Here is a 19,993-nt window from a genome sequence, read left to right as displayed (position 1 = left end):
TTATTGGTCAAAGTTAAAAATAGTGAAAATAAGGACAAGCTGAGCAGGGCTAAAACACAGCGTGTCCACAATCACATTTTCACACAATATTCAGCACCAAGAGAGGCGTTCACACTCACACACCGAGGGAGACACCAGACATGACACGGACAAATGGGGCCTGTTCCCTTCCAGAGTCAGGTAACTTTGAGCTTCTTTGCCTCCTGACACTTTTCTATACTCTAAAAATATTTGTTTGTATGCGTTACTTTTATAAACAGATTAAAAAAAAAAACCCAACAAAACCCTTTTAACCCATCAGAACGAAGTTTAACCTGAAGCTCTCGGTCCCCATCTGGAACAAAGAGCAGGTCTCTGGGCCTCATCCCAGACCCACACGGCCCCCTGGACAGCGTCCACCTGGGCTGGGCCCTCAAGGCGGGGCCAGCAGTAGCCTGGACACCACAGCCTTCCTCCAGGAAGGCACAGAAGGAACTAACCTTCCTTCAGCAACAGTCCCAGCTGCTCCTATGCACAGCACTGTTTAGAAAGTACCGGAACAGCCTTAAATCACAGGGGACCCCGGCCACCTCAAGGTAAAGGTCCTTTAGCAAGACTCGTAAATCCAGTCCCCCTTCTAGGACCTTCTGCTGGCAGGACAGCAAAGAGGAGGCACAGTGAGGACGTAACGAAACAGCACGTACATAAACACCTGTATTTCTTTTGTGCATTTTAAAAAATGCACAATGTTTTTATATAAAAACATCTTTAAAATTTTGTTTTTAATTTTGTATTTGGGAGAGAGACCGAGAACGAGCAGGGGAGGGGCAGAGAGACAGAGGCAGAAGCGGAAGCAGGCTCCAGGCTGCGAGCTGTCGGCACAGAGCCCGACGCGGGGCTCAAACCCACAAACCGCGAGATCACGACCTGAGCCGAAGTCAGACGCTCAACCGACTGAGCCCCGCAGGCGAACCCTCTTTTCTGCGTTAATCACACAATTGCAATTATTTTTAGCTTTCCACATCCTCCTAACGGAGTAAAAATAGCAAAAGACTCTAAGCAAACTGGGCCCTGACAGCCCGCATCCACTTGCCCTCCGACCGGTTGCATTAACTCCAGAGTCTCCCCCGCAGGCACCGTCCGTGATTCCACGAAACCCTGTTCCTCCCCCGGCATTTCCTCCCCGTGAGCGCCAGCCCACTCGCCCGCAGTCTAGCCAGAAAGTGAGAGACCGTCAGCGCCCTCGAGTCTCCTTCTCCCGGGCAGCGGGGAGAGACCGCGCCCCGCCCTGAGCCTGGCCCCCCTGCCCCCGAGCCGCACCACCCCCTACAGGCCTGCGTTTCCAGCACACGCTGAGCCCAGGCGCTCCTCTCTGGAACCCGGAGCCCGGCTCCCAGCCCCCAAAGTCTGCTCAATGGGAAAGACATTTACTCCCAGTCTAAGGAACCAGGAAATCGGTCTTTTTCCCTTTCTTAAAGTTGCACCAGGGGCCCACGCACAGCATACTCACGTCTCAATGTAACTGGAAGGCGTGTGGGAGACACTGTCAAGCCGTTCCTGTAAAGCCGCCAAAACCTGGGGATTCTGCATCGCCTGATCGGTGAGCTTTTCTATTAAGAGGTAAAAACAAGGCCAAAAAATTGAAAATATGCCCACCACAGAAGAGCCAAGAGTTAAAACTCATCAGCACACACCTACTTAGCTTTGTTTATTTAATTTCTAATTTTTTTTTAATAGATTTTTACTTATTGAGAGACAGGGAGACACAGAGCATGAGCAGGGGAGGGGCAGAGACAGGGGGAGACACAGAATCCGAAGCGGGCTCCAGGCTCCGAGCTGTCGGCACAGAGCCCGACGCGGGGCTCAAACCCACAAACCGCGAGATCACAACCCGAGCCGAAGTCGGACGCCCAACCGACTGAGCCACCCAGGCGCCCCCACGTTTATTTAATTTCTAAATGTAGCAAGTAGCTGAAGTACATGTTTTGAAAATACTTATTATGTATTTTAAAGGCGTTGGATAGCCTCTGTTAACTACCTGAGTGGTTAGAAATCCACTGAAAGGTACCTGGAGATTTCTGGTACTCACTTTAGCTGTCTAAGCCCCAGATCTCCCAAAAGAGGACAGAGTCATTTCCCAACGTAGGGACCTATCTCCTGCCGCCCCGCCATCCTGAGGGGACCCAGAGGCCAAGGACAAGGATGAGGCAACTGTCCCTCAGAGAAAACCATCGTGCACCTGCGGTCTGGCTCACAGCCCCGGCCGGCTCCTGGAGCGTCCAGACGTCCAAGCGTTGTGGGTCCCCAACCTCACCTACGCTGCCCTGCCCAGACCCACCCCCAGCACACAGCAATCCCTGCCCGTCCTCCTAAAACTCACTGGCCTCGTCCACCACACTGCCCTTACAGCTCACACAACATTTGTACTATTTCCCAACAAAGAAGCAAGACACTGAGGAGGAAGGAAGTGTCTCTGGCTCAACTGTAACCACAGAGTGGGCACATCATCTAGCCCCCGGTGCAGACTCTCAGCATCTGCTGAGCCAATGCCCTCTTACTGACACTCTACAGGAACCTACGCAGCACACTCACCTGACTCCAAAGGTAGTCCATACCTGGGAGCTCTCTCTGCTCCCTCACTCTTTTTTTAAAGATTTTTAAGTGACCTCTACACCTAACACGGGGCTCGATCTCACAACCCCGAGGTCAAGCATCCCAAGCTCCACCCACTGAGCCAGCCAGGTGCCCCTCTTTTTGTAAGCAAGTGATGTGGGCGAGCAAAGGACACTAAGTAGGCAACTGGCTTTCAACATTTTAATTACAAAGAACTGCCACCATGAAACAGTGTGTATGTGTATTTAATCTATGTAACTGTGTAATGTAACACTGTATACGTGTACAATGCATAAATGCTACCTGCATGTACACAAACACACGTGTCCTCTAGCTCTGGCCACTGAAAGGCCTAGAAACAATGACAGCATCTACGTTCTGTTTTTTTTTTTTTATGTTCATATTTATTTATTTTTGAGAGAAAAAGCACAAGGAAGGGAGGGGCAGAGAGAGAGAGAGAGAGAGAGAGAGAGAGAGAGAGAGAGAGAGAGAGAAGAGAGGGGGAATCCGAAGCAGGCTCCAGGCTCCGAGCTGTCGGCACAGAGCCCGATGCGGGGCCCAAACTCACGAACCGTGAGGTCATGACCCGAGCCAAAGTCAGGTGATTAAGTGACCAGGCCTCTCTGGTGCCCGTGTTCTGGTTTTGAAATGTCTCTCCCTGCTAAAACAGGGCCCCCGGGACAAATGGTAGATTCCAGGTCTGGAGCAAGGGAAGTACAAGGAAACACGGGACATCACCTAGCACACAAACCGACGGGGACGCAACAGAAGGCAACAGAAGCCAGCTTGAAAGGAGCTCCACTGGCAATGCGGGACAACGTACATACCAGAAAGAATGATGGCAACTGATAGAACACTGGAACGGAAACCGAGGAGCCTACAGTAACACTAAAATGGGGGTTGGGAGAGTAGGGAAGGAAAGCCGGTCTTTTTTCTTCCTAATGTTTATTTCCAAAGAGAGAGAGCGAACGAGCCAGGGAGGAGCAGAGACAGAGGGAGAGAGAGAATCCCAAGCAGGCTCCTGCTATCAGTGCAGAGCCCGGCGTGGGGCTTGATCTCACAAACTGCGAGACCACGACCTGAGCTGAGATCAAGGCAGTCGTTTAACCGCCTGAGCCACCAGGCGCCCCCCGACTGTCTTTGACAGATGTAATACACAGCAGGACCGTCTTAGAGAAACGCCTTGCTGCAGCCACCGACGTCAATCCTGATTAAAGGATCACGACCACAACTCACGGAAAATAGGGTACCCGCAGGATAAGCGACAGGCCACTCACTGACCGGACCCTCCCAACGGGGAAAGCTGCCAGGCGCTGACGTAACCAAGTCCTCAATCTCAGCACTGACCCCGGGCGCAGCCCCAGTGCCCCTCCCACACCATGTCCCCGGTGTGGCAGTCTGAGTGTGACGGGGAGGAAACCGCCTGACCCACCCAGAGTGTGGACGTTCTACGCAACAGCCGGGGCACGCAGCCCACTGATGTGTCATCGCGTGGAGGGCGGCTCTGCCACGAAGGGGACGGAACTAAATTGGAGACGTGACCCCTGGCCAGTCTCGGACTTGGGTGCGGGCGGCAGCTGGAACAGAGCTGCTGAGAAGCCCAGGGAAACAGGAACGCGACTGTGCTATCGGCTGGTGGTGCCCCGTCAACCCCGCATTTCTCCATTGTGGCAATGGCACTGCGGTGATGGCTGTGCATCCTGCTTTGTAGGAAATTTACGTGGATCGGTTTTAGGAGAAAAGAGTCAGGTGGTCCACAACTTGCTTTCAAACAGTTCAAGGGGAAAAAGTACAGATACAGAAATTCTAAAATGGAGGAGAAATCCCATCTGTGAATTTACAGACCGAATGACATGATGGAGTCTGGGGTTTGCTCCAGAATAACCAGGGAAAAGAAGAGAGGACACAGATGGGAAGACCAGTCCCCGGCTGAGGCACAGAGATGCACTGTGCAGGTCACCGCACTTCTGGAAAGCCTGAAGTTCTGACTGTAAGTTTGAAATGAAGTCCCGATTTTCAGGGCGCCTGCTGGCTCAGTCAGTTAAGCATCCGACTCCCGATTTCCGCTCCGGTCGTGATCTCACAGTCTGTGAGTTCCAGCCCCACATCGGACTCTGCACTGACAGCTCAGAGACTGCTTAAGCTTCTGTCTCCCTCTCTCTCTGCCCCTCCCCTGCTCACTCTCTTTCTCTTTCTCTCTCTCTCAGAATAAATAAACTTTAAAAAATAATAAATTAAATTAAATTAAATTAAAATAAAATAAAAATAATAAAATAAAATAAAATAAAATAAAATAAAATAAAATAAAATAAAATAGGGGCACCTGGGTGGCTCAATCAGTTAACATCCACCTTTGGCTCAGGTCATGATCTCACGGTTTGTGGGTTCCAGCCCCACGTCGGGCTCTGTGCCGACAGCTCAGAGCCTGGAGCCTGCTTTGGATTCTGTGTCTCCCTCTCTCTCTGCCCCTCCCCTGCTCACTCTCTTTCTCTCTCTCAGAATAAACTTAAAAAAAAAATAATAAAATAAAAAATAAAATAAAATAAAATAAAATAAAATAAAATAAAATTAAATTAAATTAAATTAAAAAATAAAATAAAATAAAATAAAATAAAATAAAAAAATAAAATAAAATAAAATAGGGGCACCTGGGTGGCTCAGTCAGTTAAGCGTCCGACTTTGGCTCAGGTCATGATCTCAGTCTATGAGTTCGAGCCCTGCGTCGGGCTCTGTGCTGACAGCTCAGAGCCTGGAGCCTGCTTCCGATTCTGTGTCTCCCTCTCCCTCTGCCCCTCCCTGCTCATGCTCTGTCTCTCTTGCTCTTAAAAATAAATAAATATTTAAAAAAATAATAAAGCAAATAAAATAAAATAAACGAAGTACCGGTTTCCACTTCAATTACTCTAACTCCTCCACATCTTTGAAGCACAGTAACCCTGGACTTGTATTGCTTGTGTTATCGCAGTAAATGGGTCGAGGGTGCAGGACGCCCTGCTGTGCACACAAACTCTCCAACTGTCACCTTTTCCGAGGGTGGCGCACTGACCTGTATTACTTGCATTTTTAGCAGCCTCCAAGGCGTCTGAGGGAACACCATCTGAAAAACTAAGACCACGTGTGCAGTAAGTATCGCTAGCAAGGAACTTCCGGAGACAGACAGCACAGGGCACTTTCTTACTTAACCCAGGGAGAGGGATCTCTGCAAGGACAGAGCACAGCTACGGATGCACAGGTGTTACCCACAAGGTGCTTTCCTGTTCGCAAAAAAAAATCCTACCATCTAACCCCCCCCCCCCCACCCCCCTGCAGTTCTGATTTCCAGCCCTGGCCAAAGCGTCTTAGTTTACACTTCTCCAGTTCCTTTCCCCCAAACTCTGCGGCCCACCCTCAAACCAACCCAGCGAGCCAACCAGCATCCCGCTACAGCTTGGTCGGCCGCTAAGGGGGTCAAAGGAGAGCTGCCTTACCGGGTTTCTGGGACACGGTGCCCTCAGTGGCTCTGTAAGCCGGCCACAGAACGTCTCCACAAACAATGGAACTTCCCCAAAATGGGTGCGACAGGTGTCAGAGACGTCTGGACACAGCTCCCTTACCAAAATCAAACCACATCAAACACCACACCAGACCTTCAGAACAAGCCACATAACAAAACTCTTCACTTGAACACCAGGGGGCGTGCAACGTGAGGAAGGCGGCCAGGACTTCACCTGGGAGGCACGAAGGCCTAGAGAGCAAAACACCTTCCCATAAAAGGTGTCCCAGGATCAGTATTTGAGACACTTCCCACGCGTGAAGCAAGTTTTCATGGGCTCAAATACAGGGGGGAAAAGGAGCCATCAGCCAGAGCTGCCGCTGGTGCTCACGGACGGGCAGCCTGGCTCGTGTTCATCAACCAAAACAGAAATCCCAACAAAGTCCGTCTTGGCTTACCTGTTATCTGCCATCTGAAGGCTCTGACCTCCTAGGAATTGAAAAAGAGTTGTAACAATTAACATCAAATATTCACAGAGAACTTTCCGCCAGTGTGCCCATCGGAGCGGCCGTCTGTGGGGGCGAGGGTCTACCAGGAGGGAACTTTCTGGGCCGATGGGAATGTTGTAGATCGTGAATGGGGTGTTGGTTTCTTAGGTTTCTTAGACACATACACTTGTCAAACTCATCAAATCATACACTAAGGACCTGTCAATTTCAGCGTATGCACATTTTACTCACCAAAAAATGTCTTTTCGGTGCTACAATGACCAGACTTCAGGGTAAGAGCGATCAATCCTCGTTTGCCTTTTCTCTGTAATGAGCTTTAACAACAAGGACGTGTGTTGATGCTAAGCCAATTATTCTGGAACCAGTCAAAGCATTTACTGGTGTTTACACTGTCTCGCACGCTCCGAATCACAGGATGATTTTTAAACTTTGTTCTGTATGTTCCCTTACTCCCATGCCAAAGATGGCACTGTCTGTGTAAAAGCACGATGTAACATTCTCAGTCCAATCCCACTCTCAGAAGACACACATGAAAAGGGTTATCTTCAAATCAGTTGAATTTCTACCTCTAAATATTAAAGTTAGGTTCCAGGACGTTTATGCCTCAAAAAGAACTCAATAAAACTTCAAAACCCTATCTAAATGCACAGCTAAAGAGAGGTGGTGTCGTTCCTTAATCTCAGACACGGTAAACACACTTCGGAGCCTCTCCCTCTCCCTCCTCCCCATACTCTCCCCCGCCTCTTCCTCCTCCCCCTCCCTCCGAACCAGGGCAGCAACCTGTCAACGGCCCGGGCCCGTCGACGTCTTATTCTCAGGCACTAGAGCAAAGCCCGAGCCCCTCAGTCACAATGTTTCAAACAAAACAGCACTGAACACTTTGTACTGAAGAAAAATAGCCGCAATTTATGATCTGCAAGAGTTTTGTATTGAACTCAACTGCGTTTTCCTAGGTGATTTTATTTTGCAGATAGATGCAAAGCAGAAGGAAGAGAATGCAACAGGTGCGGCAGGGGCTGGCCACAACGGCCCTCCGCCTCACAGCCCCCACATCAGTGACTTTTAAAGACCTTTCCTGGTCCCCGCCACCTTCTGTGGAGTCCAGTCACTCCACACAAATGTGAATCCCTGCCCTTCCTAGCCGCCCACTGCGACCCTGATTCCCAGCCCCGCCCCCCTGCAGCTCGCTACGTGCGCACGGCGGCCTGCGGAGGGCCCCGAGCTTCCGTTCCGGGAGCGCAGACCTCGGGACAGGGGAGACGGCAAAGTGACAGCTGATGCCAGACCCTAAGAGCTGAGGCGCCCGCCTAGCAGGTGCCAGCTGTGGAGTCCTGACGGCTCTCCCTACAACACGCCTTCGCTAACGTCTGTCCGAACGCGGTCGTCTGTGTGGCTGCCCGGGGCCCCCGTTGTTTATTTCCACGCCAACAGCAGGATTTCTGGGTTGAACAGTACGAACGGACGCCCGCACCTCCTGCCAACCTCGCTCCCCGTGGGCACCCACCGCCGCGTGGCTCCACCGTGTGGCGGTGTCTCTGCTAGCACCCTGGAGGCCACACGCGTGCTGAGGGCCGGGAGGGGCCTGCTCTCCAGAAGCAGCGGCACCGCCAGCCCTGACCCCGAGTCGGTAGCTGCCCATCAAACCACACACCTGGTGCCAACACCTCGTGTAGTGGCGAGGGCCCCACGGCGACAGGCACTTCCCTACAGTTTACACCCGACACCAACTCTGCCGGGGAGCGAACACCCCCGGCGGGTAGGGGACGACACTGAGGCTGAGAAGGCGAACCGCCTGACCGAGGTCCCCCGGCTGGGACGATGCGGACTCGGGTCAACCTAAAAGAAAGGAGACAAGCCGAGGCAAGTTCCAAAACCAGAAAGAGAGCCTCCTGGGGAAAAGCGGAGGAACTGTAATTCGAGAGCTAGGGGTGAGGCCGCCGGAGGTCTAGGGCGCCCGCGTTTACGGGCAGAGGACACAGAGGAAAAGCGAGTCAGGAGCCATGCAGCAAGCGGGATGGCTAAAGACGGGGAGAGATTCCTGGTGGACACTCACTGGGGGGAGACCACTTCCACGTTCTGGAAATCAAGCGTTTGTAGGAAGTCAGCCTGACGGTCCTCGGGTCCGCTTTCCTGAGGGCGCACGTGTGAGACTCCCCACCTGACACCTTCGCTCCCATCGAAGGATACAATCCTGCCGGCGTCCCCGTGATCGGCCTCTGCCACAGAAGGCAGCGCCGGTCAACTGGTCTGTACGGGGTCTTGTTCAGAGCTGTCCTTAGCTGTGAGTGGACGGAGCCCGTCAGAACCCAGGAAGACCGTCCCCAGATGTTTGTCCTCACGGGAGGGACGCGGCCAGAGGGCATCAGGCCACACGTGAACAAAAAAGTCACGAAATGGGGGATCTCGGCCACGTTCCTCCCAGTGGAGCTTCAGGCTAAGTCTTGGGAAGGAAGAGAACTCTAGTTTGTACACACGTCTAGGAGGAAGGCCCCTGCCTGATACGAGGCAGCACAAACTTCAGCGAGAGGGTTAAACCCAGGGCCCAAAGTCCAATTATGGCTACTGGCTGGAAAAACTCCTCAGCCGGTTTCCCTCGCTGCCTGTGATTTAGGAAGCTGAAAACGTCCGAGGTCTCTAGGGCCTGGCTTATTCCAGTTCACAGTTTGATATTACATTTCATTATTATTTTTTTTTATTTAAAAAAAAAATTTTTTTTTTTTTAACGTTTATTTATTTTTGAGACAGAGAGAGACAGAGCATGAACGGGGGAGGGCCAGGGAGAGATAGAGACACAGACCCGAAGCAGACTCCAGGCTCCGAGCTGTCAGCACAGAGCCCGACGCGGGGCTTGAACTCACGGACCGCGAGATCGTGACCTGAGCCGAAGTCGGACGCTTCACCGACTGAGCCACCCAGGCGCCCCTACATTTCATTATTTTTAGTTCTTCAGTTATTCCCCCCATTTGTTAACATACAAACAGCATTCTTCCCCAAACAGGGCACCGGTTCCTCCCTGCTACTACGGGAGACGGCTCAGGACTACCTTCTGCGACTGTCTGTCTGGGTCCGTTGATGTTCAAAGCACTCAAAGGAGCAGTAAAGCTAGAACCACAGATTCGGAGTTGCCTTTGTAAGCTCTGCTACTCCCACCGAGGGAAAGGCTCAGGCAAAGGCATATCCAAATGCCTCTCTCTCCACTGTTGGGCTATTCGTGGGCAACCACCCGAAACTGTATCCGTCCCTGTTATCATGTGCTCTTTCAAGACAGTAGGGGAGAGAGAGAGAAAAAAGACAGGAGAAAGAACCCAGATTGGATATGGGAGTGGCGGGCGGAAAGGTGTTCCCGCCTTCGGCATCAGGAACGCGGGCAATGACACCACAGCATCCTTTCCGGGAGGAGTGTGGAATAGATGTTTCTGCCACATAGAAAAACATAACTAGTGTTTTCTCAAGACAGGGCCTCAGGTGGACCCTTTTGCTAGATTAGTTTTTTTCCCCAGAATGAGAGACCTTGTGATTAAAAACATACTCACTCACACTAACAGGTGACAACTGGTTAGCACCGCGGAGACGGTTATAGGAATGTCTTAAGCTTCCAATATACGTGGGTTACCAGGTGAGTATGACGGCTGCAGGGGAGGTTGTGACGGAGGTCTGGGGATCTCCCAGGGAGAAGGCATGCTGAATGAAGTTCCCACCAGAAGACCAGTCAGCTTCCCATTCCCAGTGCCCTTATCATTTTCGACACCCCACCAGACACGCTGATAGAGAAGACCTTGGAGTCTTCTAGATTCCAGTGGGGAATGTACTCCCAGTCTTCTGGGTCACGCACCACTGTAGAGTTACAAGTCTACTGGGAGGCGGCCTCAAGTTTTGCCAGTCCCGTTACTGTTTGCGAAATAGAGAAAAGACCTTGGGTAAATGCACGGACTTGAGTGAAGGGTATCCCTTTACGGGTGAGGAGCACCGAACGGAATGCCGTAACGGCTGGTGCCAATTTGCCAGAAGGGAGAATACGTACAGCCCCGAAAGTACCAGAAGAAAACCCCGTATCTCTGCTAGAAAGCTCTTGCCATCCTTCTAAGGAAAATGGCCAGACCACCCATTCAGGCTTATCACCAGTGTTAACTCCGGTGCAAATCCAACCATCAGAGGGTTGGTGGGATCAAAGAGTTTTTGTAAGGTGAGAAACAAGGAACGTGTTACAGGCAAAGGAGGGGGCGGCGAGTAGGCCGGCGAAAGGACAACTACAACTTGAAGCAGGATCCGGTCGCTGAATGATACCGAATACCGTCAAAGGGGAGGCTCCACAGGCCGGGCCCGAGCGTCTGGGGTAGGTGGTCTTCTTCCAGTGTCATGTGCTTCAGTCCTCGAAAATTTTCAGCCTTAAGTCACCAGATGGGGTGCAGGTCCACTCACGCTCTTTTAGACGGCACGTGTGACCCCGGGAGTCTGTCTCCTGGAACCTGGTGGCACAGGGGTTCGTCAGTACCCCCTGGTACGCGCCTTTCCAATGAGGCTGGAGTGAGTCTTCACGGAGACGCTGTTTCTAGCAGATGAATTCGCCTGGCTGTACAGTGTGACGTCTTTTGTCTCTAGGGAGCCTGCTGTGGAAAGATCGTCCTACCACAAACACGACGATTCTCGGTGGATTTAATTAGACCCTTACAAAACTAACATACGTGCCCTTTCTTTAGCTGTGGGTCAAAAGCAGCAGCAGCTAAATACATGGTCTGTCCTGCGATTATTTCAAAAGGTGAGAGTTTATGAATACTGGACGGAGCAGATCTGAGATTTAGAAGACCCAGGAGCAGTACTTTGGGCCAAGGTATTTGGAGGCTTCAACTAAGTTAGCAACCTGGATCGTTATTCTTCCATACGTTGGACCAGTCCCGAAGTCTGAGGATAAACACAGCGAAAATGATGTAGAATTGGCCAGATGGCACAGACTTGTCCAAGTACTTGCCAAGCGAAGTGGGTCCCCGGGCCACCACGGTGCTCCCCAAGCGGGAATAATGTTTGGCAAAAGGACTTGAGCCACTTTAGCCACAGAAGAGGCAGTCGTTTTTCCACGTGGAAATGCTTCAATCCAACGTGAAGAGACGGGAACTATCATTAGAAAATGTCTGTGTCCGTGAGGTGGGGCGAACGTGTGAAATTCACCTCCCAGGGCTCGAATGGTCCAGCGGGAAAACTACAACTTCCCGGGGCGGTGCAAACAGGCTTCCCTGGGCTATACTCAGGGTCAGGTGGAAGCAAGACAGCACTTTTTATGGCCCTGCTGCTGTTTCCTACCAATACTGATCCACAGAAGTTACCATTTCTCAGGGAACCAGTGGCTTAACTCAGGCACAGGGGGCAAAAAGGAACACTTCAGACTTTCTGGCAGGATCAGCTTATTACCGGGTCCAAACCAGAGTCCCTTTTCTTTGTGGTACCAGCAGCCTTTAGATTTCCAACCCTGCTTTTCTCCCTTTCGGAGGCCGGCTGTTGTACTCCCTGCCTCATACCTGAGGTCCCTGCTGGGGGGTCGTCTTCTGTGCCACGACAGAGGTTTGGTCAGCGGAGCTCATGAGGGTGGCATTTCTCACAGGGGTATCGGTGAGGCAGATTCCTCTGGCTTCCAGGGGATCAGACTTGCGACACGTAGCAACAGCCAGAGCCGCTGGTGGCATTACGGCGGCCAACAGATTTTGGACAGAAGAGCCATTCTTGTTTGTGATTTTACATCCCAGTTAGTTAGCGTCTAGTGCAATGATGATTTCAGGAGGAGAGTCCAGCGATTCATCCCCTACGTATAACACTCAGTGCTCATCCCAGCAAGTATCGTCCTTAACGCCCCTTGCCCATTTGGCCCATCCCCCCAACCGCAACCCCTCCAGCAACCCTCAGTTTGTTCTCTATACGAAGAGTCTCTTTTGTTTTGTCCCTTTTTATTTTTTTTAATCTTTTTTTTTTTTTTTTTAATTCCTGGGAAGCTTTGAGGGGGTGGGAGAAGTAGGGGCAAAGGTGGGGATAGCTGGGGACAGGAGCAGCCACTGTGGCTCTCTTGCTTTCTCCATGTGCTCAGTGTCCCCAGACAATATCCCACTGGGCACTGGGGCCTTCCTTCTCCTCCCTGAAGCCCTCTCCAACTCCTGAAAGGGCCAGGAAAACAGTGGCTGGGACAGTAGCTCTTTTAAGCAAGACTGAGATTATCAGCAGACTCCCCTGCTATCTCCTACGATATGCAAGGTAGGCATACTGAGCGGTGGTTAAGAACTGCTATACTTTAAGACGGGGCCTGTTCTGTCCCCTTTTAATGTTATTTTTGTTTCCTTTCCCCTACGGTCATCTGTTTTGTACCTTAAATTCCACATATGAGTGAAGTCACAGGACACCTGTCATTCTCTGACTAATTTCACTTACCGTAACACCCTTTAGTTCCATCCACATTGTCGCCCATGGCAGGATTTCATTCTTTCTGATTGCCGAGTAATAATACTCCATTGTATATATATATATATATACACCACATCTTCTTTATCCATTCATCCGTCGATGGACATTTGGGCTCTTTCCATCCTTTGGCTGTTGTCAGTAGCGTGGCTATAAACACTGGGGTGCATGTGCCCCTTAGAAAGAGCACACCTGTATCCCGTGGATAAATGCCTAGTAGTGCAATTGCTGGGTCGTAGGGTAGTTCTATTTCTAGTTTTTTGAGGAACCTCCACACTGTTTTCCAGAGTGGCTGCACCAGTTTGCGTTCCCACCAACAATGCAAACGAGATCCTCTTTCTCCGCATCCTCGCCAACATCTGTTGTTGCCTGAGTAGTTGGTGTTAGCCATTCTGACAGGTGTGAGGTGGTATCCTGTCATGGTTTTGATCTGTGTTTCCCTGATGATGAGTGACATGGAGCATTTTTTCATGTATCGGTTGGCCATCTGGAGGTCTTCTTTGGAGAAGTGTCTGTTCGTGTCTTTTGCCCATTTCTTCACCGGAATAAGAGCCATTCTTTACCTCCACTGGAAGTGAGGAAGCCCTGTTGTTTCCCTACCGTTCCAAGGTCATGGGCCACCCCAAAGGCATGTTGGATGTCAGTATCCATGTTTGCTGTCTTGCTTTCGGCTATAATGCATGCTCAAGCGAAGGCATGTGATTCAGCCTGTTTAGCTCCAGAAGCCAAAGGCAGAGATGCAGACTTACCAACCTCAAAATTGTTATCACGTGCCCCACACAGAAGCGCCATCACACACCCAGCACAGGATACAGCATGTTCACAGCTTAGGTAAGAGCCATCAGTTAGCCGGGAAAGATCAATGTTTGTCAAAGGGGCTTCCTGGAACACCTCACAAGGGGTCACCAGCTGATCCGTCCAAGTCAGAGAGTCATGGGGAATTTCATCAGGGGAGGAGGGAGAAGGGAAAGCAGGGTTGAGATGGTTCCAGTAAGCAAGAGTGACACGAGGGGCGGTTAGTAAGAGGGTCTCACAGGAGGGAAGAGCTCGCTGCAAGGCACTGAGCGTGGTATGAACCCAAGGGAGCCTCAACAGCCCTGAAGCATAAAGAGTGGAGGAAGACGCCGACTCCCTCTGCAGTAGCCTTTAGCATGAATGGTGGCAGCAGAGCTCTGAGGCCGTGGGGACGTCCTCAGGCAGTGGATCGAACTGTTGGTTACAGGAGCCTAGGAGTCTGGGACAACTCCGCATTTTTGGTAAGTAGTCTAAGGGTATCCCCTTCCTTCTCATATACAAAAAGGAAAAAGGGCAGCTGGTAATTTGGGTGTCCAAGTGTAGGTGGACTTACCAGCTTCCTTCAAAAGCCTAAAGAAGTCACTTTGGTCATCCCAAACAACGGGATCAGGTTTGGTGTTCTCGAGTGTGGCATAAAGGGGCCATTAAGAAGTCTGGAATCCAGGCGCGCCTGGGTGGCTCAGTTGGTTAAGTGTGTGACTTCAGCTCAGGTCACGACCTCAGGGTTCATGAGTTTGAGCCCCACATTGGGCTCTCTACCGTCAGCTTCAAATCCTTTGTCTCTCCCTCTGTCTCCACCCCACCCTCACTCTCTCTTTCTCAAAAATAATAAACCTTAAACAAGAAAAAAGAAGTCTGGAATCCAATGGCAACCAACAGTGTACGGACCAGAGACAACAGGGTGAAGGGATTAGTGTTTACTGCCTTAACATGCCGGGCCAATCTCCATCCTTGGCCAGAGGGGTTTTTTATGGGTAAAATAGGGATATTACAAGCACTAGTACAAAGGATAACGAATTCTTATAATCTATGATAAGCCTTATACCCTGATAAGGCCTCTTATTTTTTTTAATGTTTATTTTTGAGAGAGAGAATGCACGAGCAGGGGAGGGGCAGAGAGAGAGGGAGATACAGAATTCGAAGTAGGATCCAGGCTCTGAACTGTCAGCACAGAGCCCGACGCAGGCCTCAAACCCACGAACTGCAAGATCATGCCCTGAGCCGAAGTCAGATGCTTAACCGACTGAGCTACCCCAGGTGCTCCAGGCCTCTTATTATTTATAGGATGTTGATTTATTCTTGGAAGAAGTTTTGAGAGGTCAATCTGGATTATTAAAGGGAGGAGCATTATGAATTCTGCCTCTGTGTGTTGAGGGCTTTGCCCGAAGAGTGGGGGTACCAGGGGATGTAGACCAAAGTTTGGTCGTCTTTGGTTTGTAGACTGCAATAAAGAACGCTGAGAGTTTCCCGAGTACTGGATTTGACCTCACGGCGTATTTCCGCTTTGGGAAAGGAACAAAAAAGGCAATGTGTATCTCCGGGAAAGCTCATCCTAGATCAATGTACGGGAGCTAAATCACTGAGAAGAAGTGGTTGGTTGTCTTGCAAAGGTCCCAGACGAAAGGATACGGGCTAAGAAACAGGAACGTATGGTACTTCATCTGAGAGCCCCGCGGTCGGAACATATGTATCATCTAAAGAAGGGACACTTTAATTTGGGGTTGAGCACTGACAGGGTGGTTCCTGTGTTAATTGATACAGTGAGAAAATTGGTCCCCAATCTGGAAAGCAGTCTTCCCATCCTATTTAGTCTCCCTCCCACAAGGCTGGGGAATAATCCCCACGTGTCCTCAGAGTCCCATCACTGGGGTGGCTCTGGCCATTGCTCTTCGGGGGGCTGCAACTGTTTGGATTTGAATTTAGAGCAACCCTTTTTCCAGTGGGCAGACTGTCTGCAATGCTAACGTGACCCTGCAGGTCACACCCGCTGTGGAGCCTCCATGCCTGCCCCATACCGGCTGTTTTGATCAACAGTGTTAAGTCCTTCCTTAGTCCCATTTACAAACATGGACTCAGAGCTCATCTGGGTGGACTCCACATCTATGGGAAGCTTGGAATTTTCTTGAAAACAACTTGGAGTCACGGACAGTCACGTAACAGTCATGGACGGATTCAGCTGGCTTCTGGGTGCATGCCTGAATCTGAGTCTAGTCCACGGGCTAGCCCCACAGATGACTTCGTGTAGCCTCGTGGTCATACACCACAAGCTTGGTCATGTGAAAGGGCTGGCAGCTGGTCTAGTTTAAACTCTAGAGACTGTTCAGGGGGTTTCCAACTAGCAGCATTCATCCAGCGCTGGGCTTGACCTTCTCCAAGAGGCATGTCAACTAACGGACAGAGACCACAGCCCAGATTGGTGAATTCCACAAATCTACAAAGATCCTCAGTTACCTTGGGAAAGACCTTAATTATAGCCCTAAGCTCAGCTTTTTATCCATGGGGTACAGGAAATTTGGGGTGGTTTAACAGCATCCTCACAAAGTCAGTTTTGAAAGGAAAGGTTTTAATGGGTTAGGATGGTGAGGTTTCAGTGACAGGAAAGAAAGTTCAGATAGAGGGGCAGGGTGATGAGGCAAAGAGGGATGTGTAAGGAGGTGGGGCAGTGGGGGGGAGGGGGTGTAGGAGGGAACCTTGGCCAGCACCAAGAAAGAAGCCTCTAACACTTTATTTTTATCCACCTTTAGTTGTTTATTTGCTTCAGTCACTTTGGAAACAATATTTTGTAAAGGTGCAATTTTAGAATTCTGAACACGTTTAGAAACCTTCAGATACCAACGAAAATAACTATCCCACTTGAACGGTTTTAATTTTCTAACTCGGTTGGGAGAAAAACAAGTCTGAAGAGATGAAAGGTTTCCCAGAATGGCCGTCAGGGCTCCAAGTTACCTTTCTTAGCAAGACTGGTCCATATTGTCAACACCGGGTATGAGGAAGGACCATCATCTTTTAATGAAAAACTGGCCAGGGTTCCTGAAAGGGGGCCACTCTTAGACCATTTAGATGACTGGGATCCCATGATCAGATTAAGAACAAGAGTACGACAAATCCTGAACAAAGTCTGAGAGTTCAACCAAAACAAGGGAGCCTGATATTGGGGAAGACTCACCAAACGGAAAGTTATGGTGACTCCGTAGAAGCAAAGAGCACAAAAGGCTCAAATGTGAGTACCTCGCTCGATCCCAGGAGTCACAGTGCCCCCGCAGCTGGCACCTTCAGATCCCACTTCTGACACCATGCAAGGTGAACCTAAAAAAGAGGAGGACAAGCTCAAGACACCAGACACTGAGTGTATTTGGGAATAGCAAAGGAGCTGCAATTTGGGACACGCAGACCGCAGCGAGCTACAGAGGGGTCCACTAAAGGTTTAGGGCAGGCTGCTTTCGTGGGCAGAGTACAAAAGGGGACATTTGAGAGATTCTTGGCAGACACTCATTAGTTGTTGAATGAGTTTTGATCTTCTGTAAATCAAGAGTTTATGGGAAATCAGTCTGTCTTTAAGTCTGATTTTTCTGAGACCATGTATGTGAGATTCTCCATTTCATTTCCTTTGGTTCTTAGATTAAAATCTTTGCACGTTTGAAACTGAGACCCTGGTGAACTTTCCCTACCACCACTGACCACTTCACTTCCTGCTGCCATTTCCACCTGCGCAGCTCAAGATCACTGTTGCTCCTGCTGGAAGAGTGGCCAATCAACAGCTAGCTCAGAGTCAGTCAGAATCGGCGGTGCAGCAGCATTCCCGAGAAACACGCAGTCCAGAAATGGGAAAATAAAAACACTCCTCGATGATGCTCACTATGTGGCCCCAGGGCCCTAAACAGCGTCCAGCACGAGACGTAACTGTGGAGTGATTATATGCCTTCTTGAGAACACAGGCCAAAGAGCTTCATACGCCACTCCAAATTAACGGATTCCTGGGATACAATGATCCACTTTATTTTCAATTATGTGAGGCCATGTGCTATTTAATACTATTTTTGGTGACACGATGACAAAGCAGTTATGTTAAACCCGACACAACACTTGTGCATGCACGCGCACGCGCGCGCACACACACACACACACGGCTAAATCAAGGACAGAATAACAAAAAGATGAGTTTAAACAATAGGAAAGAAACTATTTTGAGAACTAAACAACAATAAAGCCAGAACTCAACATCTAGAACGAAGACACACAATAACCTGGTTCTGAACCCTAATCTCTACTGTCTCCTAGCTGTGTAAGTTCGGTTTCGACACCCACAGCCTAGACAGTGCTGACTGAGAGGCTGTCGAGAGGACAAAATTATGTGCATGTGCAACACTCAGTGTGTGACCCATTAAGGTCTCCCTCGGCGTTTACGACTGCAACGTGCTTACAGATCACTCTATTGCTTGACTGGAAACCAACAAATCAAGTTATTCTCAACATTTTCCCCTTCACATAAGAAAAAATAATCTAGAGTTGGTGACATAAACGAACTAGAGTTCCACTTGTCAGTCTTCATTGCCATAAATGATTTACTTTTGTTTAGCAATCCCAACTAGTTAAAATACAAAGTCATGGGATGCCTGCGTGGCTCAGTCGGTTAAGTGTCCGACTTCGGATCAGGTCATGATCTCACAGTTCGTGGGTTCAAGCTCCACACTGGGTTCTATACTGACAGCCTGGAGCCTGCTTCGGATTCCGTGTATCCCACTCTCTGTCCCTTCCCCTGCATGTGCTCTGTCTCTCTCCCTCAAAAATAAATAAACTTAAAACAAAAATGCTTATTAAAAAAAAAATACAAAGTCACAAGGACTACCAAATTTGCAGGTTTGAGAAATATTCATTTGTTTTAAATGTTGGTACGCTTAGCTTAACATCAAAATCACGGTCTCGAGCCTCATTTGGAGAACCTTCAACCTCATTTGAAGGTTCTCCTAAGTCTATAAGGCAATCATATTAAAATACAAATGGGTCCCCAGGCAAAAGAATATTCTAAAATTTCAAAAAAATACAGCAGTTCAGATCTAGGGCTAAAAACTTTAACTGAGTCTAAGATTCTAAATTTGGATTGGCATGCAAATTTCTATGACTATACAAATAATGCTTTGCTTTTATGTATGTAAGATACCTCACAACCCTATTAACGGATTTTTACCCCAAACAAAAAAATTGTTTTCACGGGGAAAAAATTCTTAGTTTTTGTGGCAAATTATCCACTATAACTAAATTCCTATTTTTTTTAAAAAAAATTTTAACAGGGATGTATTGTTCGGCCCCCTCTCAATTATTCTTTATTTCTCATTAGAATGAGAACTCATAGTATGAAGGAAAGTGGGCTTTTTTTTTTTAATGTTTATTTTTAATCACCTATTTTGAGAGAGAGGGTGGAGCAGAGAGACAGGGAGAGAGAGAATTCCAATCAGGCTCCGCGGTGTTAGTGCAGAGACCAACACGAGGCTCAGTCCCAAGAACAGACATCATGACTTGGGCTGATATCAAGAGTTGGACACTTAACTGGCTGAGCCACCCAGGCGCCCCAAATTCCTAATTTTAAAACACTCAGTCTATAGCTAGAGTAATCATATAACTTCAAAGGGGGTCACTTTTGAGAGACAAAGGAGTAAACTGGGGAATACGGTCACCCTTCACATAACCAAAATTTCTATACGTAATCGATCTTAAACCAAGTCAAAGATCCTCAGTGTCTTCCCATGAAATAACTGAATGACGAAAATTAAGGCAAATGGACCAAATGCTTCTGTCAGACTTCAGAATTTCATTCTAGCCTATAATTCTTATTAATCTCACAGTTCACATAAGCGTTGAGGGATGGTGATCCTACCCTGTCAACCTAAGATGGAGTCCAATCAGCCCCAAGGTCCAAGTCCAGGTCCTCCAGAGTACCAGATCATGTTCTGGCTTGAGACTCCGTCAGAAAGGACAAAGGAACCGTCTCTCCAAGAAGGAGTCAGGATACCCCCCGCAACAAATCCCTAGGTCTCCACCCCCTAAGCCCTGGCATAGTCTGGACCTCATTTATGTTGCCCTGATTTTTTTAATCCAGTCTGTCATTACATTCCTCACCATCAGAAGGTAACGGTGTTGGATTCAATATGCAAGCAGGTAAACTGAAAACATGCCTGAAGTAAACAACCAA

At 49.2% G+C, this 19,993-nt stretch overlaps 1 protein-coding gene across 3 annotated transcripts in view; it reads right to left on the bottom strand.

Moving 5' to 3' along the window:
- The window catches only part of NAP1L4 (nucleosome assembly protein 1 like 4), a 48,187-nt gene that overhangs the window by 21,868 nt on the left and 6,326 nt on the right, over positions 1-19,993 (bottom strand). The window contains exons 2-6 of one of the 3 annotated variants that reach the window (XM_047877555.1): positions 16,973-17,112; positions 6,805-6,887; positions 6,523-6,553; positions 5,639-5,697; positions 1,490-1,589 (exon numbers count right to left, since the gene is read on the bottom strand). In XM_047877555.1, coding sequence (XP_047733511.1) covers positions 1,490-1,589; positions 5,639-5,697; positions 6,523-6,536 — 173 coding nt within the window. In that variant the 5' untranslated portion in view covers positions 6,537-6,553; positions 6,805-6,887; positions 16,973-17,112. The remainder of the gene's footprint in view (positions 1-1,489; positions 1,590-5,638; positions 5,698-6,522; positions 6,554-6,804; positions 6,888-16,972; positions 17,113-19,993) is intronic. The other 2 variants (XM_047877553.1, XM_047877554.1) reach the window with 2 other exon arrangements.

This window comes from Prionailurus viverrinus, chromosome D1 (assembly GCF_022837055.1).
Source record: "Prionailurus viverrinus isolate Anna chromosome D1, UM_Priviv_1.0, whole genome shotgun sequence".
NCBI classification, from domain to species: Eukaryota; Metazoa; Chordata; class Mammalia; order Carnivora; family Felidae; genus Prionailurus; species Prionailurus viverrinus.
This window is presented reverse-complemented; position numbering and strand designations above follow the sequence as displayed.